Raw genomic sequence first — 12201 nt, 5'->3', positions numbered from 1 at the left:
CCAGGTGCACGTAGGTGGGGCGGGGGGGGCCGGGGAGGCGGCGCGGGGCGGGCGGGGGCCGGGGGCTGCAGCGGCGCCGCTGAGCGCGGCCTGGGGCGGGCGCGGCGGCCGCGATGCCGCGGCTCCCGGTGAAGAAGATCCGCAAACAGATGAAGCTGCTGCTGCTGCTGCTGCTGCTGAGCTGCGCCGCGTGGCTCACCTACGTGCACCTGGGCCTGGTGCGCCAGGGCCGAGCGCTGCGCCAGCGCCTGGGCTACGGGCGAGGTACGGCGCGAGGGGCGCGGGCGGCGGGGGCCCCGGGGCGCGGGCCGAGCCTCCCACCGCACGGGGGTCTCTGCTGGGCCCGGCCCGCCCGGAGACCCCGCCCGCTGTTCCCCGCCCTGCGATGTGTGAGGAGGGGGCGCGGTTCGGCTCGGCCCGGACGCTGGATGACGTCGGCAGTGACGCGCGCGACCCTCTCTGGGAGGGACCCTGGCTTGGATCTGGTAGTGAGCGGCTGACGGTGGGCTCCCGGGGGATTCTCTGCCCCAGACCCTGCTGAGCCTTCCGAGAGGCCTTCTCAGGCCTCGCCTCCATCCCCTGCCCGCTTAGCAGGGCCTCAGTTTCCCCGTGTGCTGGGGACCCGGGCCCGGGCTTGGCGAAGTGGCCGGTGCAGCTGGGACGCTTCCCGGCGGGGGCGCCCTCGGTGAACTGTGCCAGTGTTGTGGGGGTCCGTGCGTGGGGATGGCGCCCAGCTTGCAAAGCCTGGCGTAAACTCTCCCGACCCCAACCCACAAACAAAGCAGATCGGGTCACGGTGAGCCAGCCGGGGTAGGGCCCCCTGGAGATGCTGATCTTTGACACACACCAGACAGGAAGGCGCAGATGAAAGCCTGGGGGGTGGGGGGAGAAGGAGGGACAAAATGCCCCCTCCTGAGGAGGAGAGAGGTTAGTGCCATGCCCAGACCAGGAGAGACCCCAGCTGGCTGCCTCTGAGCCTTCTCCAGGGAGCCGGGTGTCCTGAGGGGGCAGAACAACGATACTGGCGGGGGACACCTGGGCCACTCCACCTGCCAAAGCTCCTCTGTCTTCTCTTCGTGCGCTGGGAGGCCGGGACCCACACAGGCCAACGGTCTGGGGCTTGTCCCAACCCACATACCTCGCAGCTGCCACCCCCTCAAGAGACCCCAGATACTGCTGAATCCCTAAAAGAAGCTCCACCCCAGCTCTTAGCAGACAGGGCAGGATCCACAGCTGTCCCAATGACACAGAACAGAACCAGCCCCCTCCGCAGGAGCCTCTGTAGTTTTCGGAGCAGCGGAGGGATCTAAGCCCAACCTGGAGGGGGCGGATGCATAGGAATCCCCCTTCCAAGGACCCCCTGAGGCTAAGCGAGCTCCGCCCCAGGGCACCTGTACTACTTGCTACCTTTGAGGCCAGGGCCAGGACAAGAGGAACTCAACAGCTGCCCAGGGAGATGGGGAGTGAGCAGACTGTTCTGTCGGGGGAGCTGGGGCCAAAGTCGGGGGAGCCCCCCGAGGACCCTTCCCAGGTCTGCCTGTGGACATCTCTACTGCCTCCCCACAAGCCTGGGCAGGCCAGCTCTGCGCCCCAGCCCTCTCCACTTCCTGGACCTCCCTAAGCTGAGGACCTAGACATCCTGACTGCGGCCCCAGGGGGTTCCACGCCCTGGGACCTGAGCATCTGAAGGGATGCTTCACTTCACCCCATTTCTGCCCCTCCTGGTCCTCCTACCCAGGGACACTCAATCCAGGGCCACCCTCTGCTCCAGGGCCACGCCTGGGCTTCCGCATCCATGCCTGTCCCTCAGTCCAGACTTTGAGAGCTCAAATCCTTCAGGAGAGGCAGTGCCGGCTTTCCTGACTACAGTCCCTGGCACTAACCCTGAGTTCTCAGTTCTGGTAAGGGAGGCAGACATGGAACACACCAGCACACAGAGAAAGTGCTGAGGGCACAGGGCAGTCCTGGGGTCTTCCTGGAGGCAGAGCCACTTAACAAGAATGGCCAGATGGGGGTGCATGTGGGTGCCTACACACACCAGCTGGCGCACCCAGCTTTCCTCCCTCACACCTGCTGGAGGTTGGGAACAGCCTGCTGGAAGGCTCAGCCCGGGCTGCCCCACCAGAGGTGGGGTGTGGAAGAAGTTGCCTCGCTGTGGGGTGGGGCATCTGGTGGTAGAGGACGCAGATGAGAAGGAGAGGTTTGGCTTTAGTGAGAGACACCACAGCCTCCTTGCCCTGCTCTGGCCATGTGGGTCCCCAGCCTGGCTGACCCCAGCAGCAGGCAGAATGGCCTTGGAGAGAGCCTGGGCCCGAGACAGGCCTCACGTGCCACCTGCAGATGGTGAGAAGCTGACCAGTGTGACCGACGGCCGGGGGGTCCATGCTGCGCCATCCACACAGAGGGCTGAGGACTCCAGTGAGAGCCGTGAAGAGGAGCAGGCGGTGAGCAAGGCCTTGGGGAGAACGCGTGTGCACGAGACGAGACCCCAAAGCCCCGAAGCCACTTGAGCATTGGTGTCTTGAGAACCTGTCCCTTCTGGAGGACACAGCAGGGGGGCATGAGACACAGGACATGTGGGTGGGGAGCACAGCATGGCTTGTCAGTGTGAGCTGCAGCACCAGGCATCCTGTCTGGAGCTCTGTGTCTGGGGGCTGCAGCAGGTGCATGAATGCACCAGCCAGTCAGTATGTGGGGTGGCTGGGCATCTGCTTGGGCGAGAGTGACCAGGGGGTCTGAGTGTACGTGCCGGGGCCATGGGTCAGGGTTTGCGCGGCTGTGGGCTCGCAGGCATTTAGGCCTGTGTGGCTCCATGTTGGAAGGGGTCTTTGTGAAGGTCTGTCTTGCCGTTTGTGACCTCCTCCCTGCCCTTCCAGCCCTGACCCCGCTGCCTTTTCTCTCCTGCAGCCCGAAGGTCAGGATCTAGATATGCTGTTTCCTGCAGGGGCTGGGAAGCTGCCACTGAACTTCACCCATCAGACACCCCCATGGCGGGAGGAGGTGAGCTGGCTCAGCCTGTAAGGGGCTGGGAGGCAGGGTGGGGCTGGGGGGGCGGTGGGCCATGCAGAAGGTAAGGCCCCCCGATCCCCAGTACAAGGGACAGGTGAACCTGCACGTGTTTGAGGACTGGTGTGGGGGCGCCGTGGGCCACCTGAGGAGGAACCTGCACTTCCCGCTGTTCCCTCATGTGAGTGCCGGGGTTGGGGGGTGCAGGGCGGGCAGGGCACGCAGGGGGCTTCGACAGCAACAGTCACTGCCCCCTCAGACTCGCACCACCGTGAAGAAGTTGGCCGTGTCCCCCAAGTGGAAGAACTATGGACTCCGTATTTTTGGTTTCATCCACCCAGCGAGGGATGGTACGGGGGTGAGGGTGCCCTGGGGGAGGGGTGTCGTGAGGCTGCACCCCCCCTGAGCCTAGTCTTGTGGACTAGGAGACGTCCAGTTTTCTGTGGCCTCAGACGACAACTCGGAGTTCTGGCTGAGTCCGGACGAAAGCCCCGCTGCTGCTCAGCTTGTGGCCTTTGTGGGCAAGGTACCCCCACCCCACCCCTGGTGTCTTCCCAGGCCTCCTGCAGCTCAGTCACCTGTCCCCACCAGCCTCTTGGGAATGAGGACCCGATGGGTTTGGTGTCCCCAGGGAGAGAGTGAACCCCCCTGCCGCCCCTCCCCTATCACCCCCCAGACTGGTTCCGAGTGGACAGCGCCTGGAGAATTCACCAAGTTCAGCTCCCAGGTGTCCAAGCCCAGGCGGTGAGTGACTGTGGGGTGCATGTGCATGCACTTGTGTATTCGTGGGAGGGGGCTACGTGGTGTTTCCTTACCCGGTGCACGATTGCACACACTCTGCACAAGCACCTGCCCAGCCCAGCTGCCATCCTCCTGAGGGCCAGCCCTGAGGGGTGTGGGCACCACCTGCCCCCTTCCCTGGCTCCACTATGCATGGCGGGGCCCAACCCTTGCTCCTCGTGTCCCCAGGCTCATGGCCTCCCGGAGGTACTACTTTGAGTTGCTGCACAAGCAGGACGACCGCGGCTCGGACCACGTGGAAGTGGGCGTGAGTGCCCCCTGCCCCCGGGAGTTTCTGGAGACTCCACTTCCGCTGCCTCCCTTCAGGACAACTGCAGTGGAGTCCCCGTCCCAAAGCTGACAAAGCAGTTGGTCAGGGCCATGGGCCTGAGGTCAGGAGGGTCTGCTCCGCCCTCTTGGGGGGCTCGGTGAGGCCTCACTAGGAGTCACCTTTGAGTAGAGTCTTGAGAGAATGGAGACATTCAGTAGGGAGATGTGGGGGGCAGATAATTTGGGGTGGGGCGTATGGCGGGTGAATTCTAGACCACGAGAGCAGCGAAGGAACAGACCCAGCAGAGGAAGCGGGTCTTTGAGACTGGGAAGGCTCTGGTGGCCAGACCAGGCGGGGCCTGAGCACCACTCTGCACAGATAGGGCTTTGTCCTGAGAATGAGGCCATGGGATTTGCATTCCAGGAAAAAACCCCTGGCCACAGAGTGGAGAGAGCCTGGGGGAAGGGTTTTTACTGTGGCCTTTGGTCCTCGAACCCAGGGAGGTGGCTGTGGGGATGGATGGGGGAAGCGGAAGGGGTTACACAGCAAGGCAGAGGGCCTGGAGCCTGGTGGGTGTTGCGGGCTGCTCCGTGGTGCCTGTGTCTGGTGTGTGGAGGGCGCGTTTCACCCCAGCTCAGCTGGGCAGAGGGCCCAGGCTGGAGACAGGGGTTTGAGGTGGTCTGTGGAGGCCCCAGGATGAGGTGGGAACAGAAGGACCCTGGAGCCCCAGCTTGGCGGTGGGGGCAGAGTGGAGAGGGAATCCAGCCCGGCCCTCAGGGGGCCAGCAGTGACCTCACTGGGAATGGGCAGGGTTGGAAGTCATAACCTGAGGCGGGCAGGGGGGCGGACCTCAGGGAGGGAGGGAGGGAGGGAGGGATGAAAGGAGGGGGGCCTCAGGTAGGAAAGGTGAGGAAGGGAGTATGGGGAGGTCTGGCCCTGCTCCCAGGGCCCCTCAGCTTTCTAGGCTTCCTTCCCCAGCTTCCCTGCTGCCCCTTGTTGGAACCCCCGGACCCCTCTACCATCTCCCCTCCTGCATCCTTTAAGGGATTGGTCCTACTAGTCCCCCGGCCCTGAGCCGGGGTAGACCCTTTCTTCCCTGGACCCAGCCACGGCCCTGCCCCTGACGCCCACCCTCTCTGCCCCGCAGTGGCGAGCTTTCCTGCCCGGCCTGAAGTTCGAGGTCATCAGCTCTGCTCACATCTCCCTGTACACAGGTGCGCGGGCGCCGCTGGGGATGTGGGGCTCCTTGGGATGGGCTCTGGGTGGGAGCGGGAGGAATGGAGGAGTCTGAGCACACCCTGGAACCCCTCTTCCCCCAGATGAGTCAGCCCTGAAGATGGACCACGTGGCCCACGTCCCCCAGTCTCCAGCCAGCCACGTGGGGGGGCGTCTGCCGCAGGAGGACACCAGCGCAGACATGCTGCGGCCAGATCCCAGGGATACCTTTTTCCTCAGTGAGAGGGGGCCCGCGCGGGGGCGAGGGCGGGGGTGCCTGCCCCAGCAGCCCCATGACCGCACCTCCTGCAGCTCCGCGCATGGAATCTTCGAGCCTGGAGAACGTGCTGGAGCCCTGTGCCTACGCCCCCACCTACGTGGTCAAGGACTTCCCCATCGCCAGATACCAGGGACTGCAATTTGTGAGTGCGGGTGGAGACCTGGTCTCCCGTCCGGGACTCCGCGGAGCCTTCTCCAGCCCCTTGGGAGGCCGCCCCGGGAGGTCCCCGCCCTGAGCCCTGAGCCCCCTACTCCCCGCCCCCAGGTGTACCTGTCCTTCGTTTATCCCAACGACTACACCCGCCTCACCCACATGGAGACGGACAACAAGTGCTTCTACCGCGAGTCTCCGCTGTACCTGGAGAGGTGGGCTCGCAGCCCGGCTGGAAAATGCGGGGCGGGGCGGGCAGGGCGGGACTCGGCTCTGATGCTTCCGCTCCGCCCCAGGTTTGGGTTCTATAAGTACATGAAGATGGACAAGGAGGAGGGGGACGAGGATGAAGAAGAGGAGGTGCAGCGCCGAGCCTTCCTCTTCCTCAACCCGGACGGTGAGTGTCCGCAGCGCCCCCAGCCCTTACCCACCCGCGCAGGGAGCTTCTGACCCGCGTTTCCCGCAGACTTCCTGGACGACGAGGACGAGGGGGAGCTGCTCGACAGCCTGGAGCCCACGGAGGCGGCCCCGTCCAGGAGCGGCCCCCCGTCCCCCGCCCCAGCGGTCCACGCGGAGCCCGGAGCCACCCCTGCTCCGCCAACCCCTCCCCGCCCCCGGGACGAGGGGGCCCCCAGGCACTCCCGGGCCCTGAGCTGGGCCTCCCGCGCCCGCCCCTTGCCGCTCTTCTTGGGCCGAGCTCCGCCCCCGCGCCCTGCAGCGGAGCAGCAGCCCCCGAAGGTGTACGTGACCAGGGTGCGGCCGGGACAGCGGGCATCCCCCCGGGCCCCAGCGCCGCGCGCGCCCTGGCCGCCCTTTCCTGGCGTCTTCCTGCACCCCAGGCCTCTGCCCAGAGTGCAGCTGCGGGCGCCCCCACGCCCACCCCGGCCCCACGGCCGCAGGACCGGCGGCCCCCAGGCCACACAGCCGAGGCCCCCAGCCAGGGCGCAGGCCACCCAAGGGGGCCAGGAGGGCCAGGCGCGCACGCTGGGACCTGCGGTGCCCACAGTGGACTCAAACTTGTCCTCCGAAGCGCGGCCCGTGACCTCCTTCCTGAGCTTGTCCCAGGTGTCCGGGCCACAGCTGCCCGGGGAGGGCGAGGAGGAGGAGGAAGGGGAGGACGATGGGGCCCCGGGCGACGAGGCTGCGTCGGAGGACAGCGAGGAGGCCGCGGGCCCGGCGCTCGGACGCTGGCGTGAGGACGCCATCGACTGGCAGCGCACGTTCAGCGTGGGCGCCGTGGACTTCGAGCTGCTGCGCTCCGACTGGAACGACCTGCGGTGCAACGTTTCGGGGAACCTTCAGCTGCCGGAGGCGGAGGCTGTGGACGTGGCGGCTCAGTACATGGAGCGGCTCAACGCGCTCCACGGCGGGTATGGGGCCGGCTCAACGCGCGCCAGGGCGGTTGTGGGGCCGGGGACGGCCGGGGAGAGGAGGTCCTGGCCTTGGTGGGCCCCTCAGACCTTCCCCAGGGCTCAATGGTGTACCGGCCTGGGCTGAGGCACCGCCCCCCACCCCAGCGAAGCCCCAGCTTCTCCCCTTCCTTCCCTGTGTCCTGACTGCCCAGGGCACTTGTCCAGCCTCAGGGACCTCCCTGGAGCCCCACCCAGGGCTGGCGCCTCATCCCTGCACCTGCGAACCCCACTTCTGTCATCCTGGACCTGGGCCCAGGGATGAGTCCAGGCTACATAGGTCAGCGTCAGTCCCAACCAGTTGCTGGGCAGACAGCCCCATTCAGGGGCCAGGCTGAGACACTTAGGGCAAAGCTCAGGACCCCTGGACCCCTCCTCCTCTCCCCTCGCAGTGCCCCTGGGTGTTCCCAGGTGCTCAGGGCCTGACTGCAGAGGAGGGTGCAGGGCTTCTGCCCATTGGCCCCTCTGGTCTCCCCCAGGCCCCAGGAATCTAGTGCTGTCTGCCCTCCCTGCAGGCTGGCGGGCGCGAGTGGGGAGTCTAATTTGGCCTCCGGGAGGCCTGTGGAGTCCTAAGAAGAGGCAGCATCTGTTGTGCCCAGCCTTGAAAGCGAGTTAGGAGCTGCGCAGTGATGACAGGCAGAGGCAGGGTCAGAGGATGGAGGCAGAGCTGGGACTGTTTCTCCTGTGCGTGATGGAAGGTTGTGAGCAGGGCAGGAATTCCACCGGTTTGGGTACAGACAGGTGTGCCGCTGCCTGGAGGGGAAAGGATGGTGGTGGTGGTGACTGACAGCCTGGAGCCCTGGGGGGTGGGTGCTGGATTCAAGGTGGCTCAGAGGGCACGCCTGCCCCTGGCTCTAAGCTTCCTGAGAGCAGCTCGTCATGCTATGGAGGCCTCATGGGATGGTCATTGTTGTGGTCCCACCTTTGCCCACTTGGGTGTGGCTCAAGGAGCAACAGTGTAGAGAGACCAAGAGCATTTGGGGCAGGAGGTCTCTGACACTCAGGGCTTTGGGGTGGGGAAGGACAGGAATTGGAGGGAGGCCTCGGACCCCTCGGCACCCAGGTGGGCGTCCCCCGGTGAAGGGCACAGACTGCCAAGGGAGGATGTGAGGCCGACTGAAGAGAAAGCGTCGTCTAGGGCAGGATCCTATTTTCTCCAGATGAGGAGCGCAAAGTGGAGGGAAACTGAGGTTCTCGGCTGGGCAGAATGAGGAGGAAGGGGCCGGGAACAGGCTCCCAGCATTGAAGCCTCCTCCACTCGGGGATCAGGACAGGCCCAGAGCTGCTGCCTGGGGGAAAGGGGTTCCGTGAAGGCACGGGGCGGGGGGGGGGGGGGCTTCTCAGAAGAGGTGACCCAGGGCCTGGAAGAGGAGTGGCTGGGAGGGCTGGGGCAAATATCCCAGGCAGGGGACTCCTCAGGACAAAGGAGAGGAGACAGTGGCTGTGCCTGAGGAGGAGTCTGCTACCCCAGTAGGAGGGGAAGATTGAAGGCCACAAATTCGAAACTGCTTAAGGTCCTAGAATGCCATAGAAGCCGTTTGAACCTTGTCCCATGGGCGGTGGCCAACTCCTGAAGGTTTCTGAGCAAAGGGGTAACAGGACAGCTGGACATGTCATAAATGTCACCTGGGACGTGCATGGTGGCCAGGAGGCCCGCGAGGGGGTGAGGATGGGCCTGGGCTCGCTGGTGTGCCCCCAGTCCTGCCCCGACCCTGGAGGGGTGGCTGGAAGGTGGACCTGCCTGCTGGGCCTGCCTGGAGGGGCAGAAGCTGTGCCGCGGAGCCCGCAGCCTCCCGCAACTCCAAGTCAGCTGAGTTTCTGTGGCCAGGGCGGCCCAGGGTTGCGGGTGGGGTGCAGGCTGGAAGCCTTCCTACCGGCTGACCACCCAGCCTTGCAGGCGCTTCGCGCTTCTACGCATTGTGAACGTGGAGAAGCGCCGGGACTCGGCGCGAGGGAGTCGCTTCCTGCTGGAGCTGGAGCTGCAGGAGCGCGGGGGAGGCCGCCTGCGACTCTCCGAGTACGTCTTCCTGCGGCTGCCAGGAGCCCACGTGGGGGATGCAGACAGAGGAAGTCCCGAGCCCGCTCCCGCGGCCTCTGTGCGCCCCGATGGCCGCCCCGAGCTCTGCCGGCCACTGCGCCTGGCCTGGCGCCAGGACGTGATGGTTCACTTCATCGTGCCAGGTGCGCAGGGCGGGCTCGGGGTCTCCGGGAGACCGCGTGGGAGGAATGTGGACCCTAATGACTAGGAAAGGGTGTGGGTGTCCGGGATGAGGTTCTTCGGAGCTGGGAGGCCCCAGCATACAGTCAGGGTCGGCTCAGCGCCCCGCCCCCCATTTCTCCTCCAGTGAAAAACCAGGCGCGGTGGGTGGCGCAGTTCCTGGCGGACATGGCTGCGCTGCACGCGCGCACCGGGGACTCGCGTTTCAGCGTCGTCCTGGTGGATTTCGAGAGCGAGGATATGGACGTGGAGCGGGCCCTGCGCACTGCGCGCCTGCCCCGGTAACGGCCCCTACTTCCACCTGGGCGGACCCAGCGCACCTTTCCTCCCCGGGAGGTGGGTTTCCCTGACCCCACCCCCAGAGATCGTGCCTGTGACTCCTCCTCCCCAGGTACCAGTACCTGAGACGAACCGGGAACTTCGAGCGCTCCGCCGGGCTGCAGGCGGGAGTGGACGCGGTGGAGGTCCGAGGGCCAGATGGGGGTCGGGGAGCAAAACGGGGCGTATCCGGGGAGGAGCGGAGGGCGGGGCTCAGATCTCCCGCACCCCCCAGGACGCCAGCAGCATCGTGTTCCTCTGCGACCTGCACATCCACTTCCCACCCAACATCCTGGACGGCATCCGCAAGCACTGCGTGGAGGGCAGGCTGGCCTTCGCGCCGGTGGTCATGCGTCTGAGCTGCGGGAGCTCGCCCCGGGACCCCCACGGTGAGGCCCCAAGCGACCCACCCTGTGATGGCAAGGTTCCCACCAACCGCCACGGTAACGTCCAGGAACCCGGGGCCTCTCAGTCCCCAGGGGAGGCCTGGGAGTCCATCAGTGCTCCCCGTAGAGCCCAGAGCCCCAGTCCCCCGGCACCAGCACACCCAGGGCCATGCGGGGGTCCCCGGGGACCTCCTGCAGTATCCTGCGTTTATGCATCGCGCTCCAGGGTCATTACCGGGCACCGCCGGAAGCCCCCATGGTGATGGGACCCTGCCCCTGAGGCCCTCCCGAGGTCTCCTGGCGGCCCTTTGCGGGGAGGCCTTGCAGGACCTGGTCTGAAGGGCAGCACTCCTCACCCGCCCGCCCCAGGTTACTGGGAGGTGAACGGCTTTGGCCTTTTTGGGATCTACAAGTCGGACTTTGACCGGGTCGGAGGCATGAATACGGAAGAGTTCCGAGACCAGTGGGGGGGTGAAGACTGGGAGCTCCTGGACAGGTGACCGCCTCCCACTCCCCTGAACCCTGCGTCCTCCTCGGAATGAGGAAAATGGTGCCCACATGCTGAGAGAACTCTACCCTTCCCCATCTTCCCAGTATCCTGCAGGCTCAGAGAGACCCCCTCCACCCGAATCACTCCTGAGACCCTGTCCCACCCCCAGGTCCTGCAAGCTCAGGGACATCCCTGAACCAGCTCTGCCCCCGATCCTGTAGGCCTTGGGTGGCCCTGAGTCCCCAACCTCCCACTAGGGCCCTGGAAGCTGGAGGCAGCCCTGACACCCCCAGTCCCTGGACCAGGGTCCTGATCACCTCTCTCTGCCCCCGGCCCCGGGGTCCCGACCACCGCTCTGTCTGCCCCCGGCCCCGGGGTCCCGACCACCTCTCCTCTCTCTGCCCCCGGCCCCGGGTCCTGATCACCTCTCTCTGCCCCCGGCCCCGGGTCCTGATCACCTCTCTGCCCCTGGCCCCGGGGTCCTGACGCCTCTCTCTGTCCCCGGCCCCGGGGTCCCGACCTTCTCTCTGCCCCTGGCCCCGGGGTCCCGACCACCTCTCTCTCTGCCCCCTGTCCCGGGTCCTGATCACCTCTCTCTGCCCCTGGCCCCTGGGTCCTGACCACCTCTCTCTCTTCCCCCTGCCGAGTCCTGATCACCTCTCCTCTCTCTGCCCCCAGGGTCCTGCAGGCAGGGCTGGAGGTGGAGCGACTCCGGCTGCGGAACTTCTACCACCACTACCACTCCAAGAGGGGCATGTGGAGCGTCCGCAGCAGGAAGGGCTCTCACACGGGGGTGTCCTGAGGACGGGCAGCCCCTCCCAGCCCCGGTGGGAGTCCGGAGGCAGCTGCTGGGGGCTGGGCTTTGAGCTTGGTCCCGAGGGACCCGGCAGGGCTGGTCAGAGGGGCACAGCCACCCCCTGTGCCTGTTCCTCTCTGGCCCACTGGGCCCCGGCGTCGTGCCCCTCCCTGGAGAGGCAGCCTTCACAGCGGGTCAGGGCCTGGCCTTGGTCCCCACTCTGCGATGATTTCTGTGAAATTTTGCTGTAGCGACGACATTGTTTTCAGGATTTCCAAGAGTTCTGTCTGTTCTGTTTTTTATTCAGAATGAAATGAAATATTTTTTTTAGTTCTGACTTGTCCTCTGTGCCTGTTCTCTTGAGAGGTGGAGTCCTCACCGCTGGGGGACCCTGAGCACGACCTCCTGACTTCCAGCGGCAGCCCTTCCAGACCCCAGCTTCTCCCACCCCCTAGACCACTTTCCCCTTCCTGCCTGTGAGGTTCGGTGCCCGGCCCTGTGGGGAGGGGGCTTCCGACTTCTTCCTCCCGCCCTGTGTCTGTGGGGTCTGTGCCCGCTGATAACAGACATAGACAGCACAGGGCCCCCCCACACTGGGGCGAGGAATGAGCAGTCACCGCCACAGTGCCCCATTCTGCAAACAGAATCGGGTGTCAGTCCCACCCCAGCCTCCTCTAGGGTGGAGGAGCTGTCTGCACCCAGGTGGGGCATGTCTTGTGCTGGGGCTGGGGGTGATCAGGCAAAACTTGGGGTTTCCAGAAACAGAAACCCAACTCGAGCCAGTGAAGCCATAATCAGGGGGCCTGTATGACTTTGGTACCTTCAAGGTCAGGGTCAGCAGGGCACCAGAGAAGGACTGACTCAGAGGCTGGTCGAAGCCCA

The 12201-nt window shown here is 65.6% G+C and overlaps 1 protein-coding gene across 1 annotated transcript; it reads left to right on the top strand.

Annotated features, from left to right (window-relative positions):
* Positions 1-110: 110 nt before the first annotated feature.
* Positions 111-11656, top strand: B4GALNT4 (beta-1,4-N-acetyl-galactosaminyltransferase 4). Its single transcript, XM_025357282.1, has 20 exons — positions 111-264; positions 2341-2444; positions 2908-3000; positions 3092-3187; positions 3266-3356; positions 3432-3532; positions 3683-3750; positions 3976-4054; positions 5205-5271; positions 5377-5511; positions 5585-5694; positions 5817-5917; positions 5999-6099; positions 6169-7072; positions 9009-9292; positions 9457-9610; positions 9721-9793; positions 9883-10036; positions 10403-10529; positions 11202-11656. The coding sequence occupies exons 1-20, from the start codon at positions 114-116 to the stop codon at positions 11323-11325; spliced, it is 3117 nt and encodes a 1038-aa protein (XP_025213067.1). The 5' UTR covers positions 111-113; the 3' UTR covers positions 11326-11656.
* Positions 11657-12201: the final 545 nt, after the last annotated feature.

This window comes from Theropithecus gelada, chromosome 14 (genome assembly GCF_003255815.1).
Source record: "Theropithecus gelada isolate Dixy chromosome 14, Tgel_1.0, whole genome shotgun sequence".
In the NCBI taxonomy this organism is placed as follows: Eukaryota; Metazoa; Chordata; class Mammalia; order Primates; family Cercopithecidae; genus Theropithecus; species Theropithecus gelada.
This window is presented reverse-complemented; position numbering and strand designations above follow the sequence as displayed.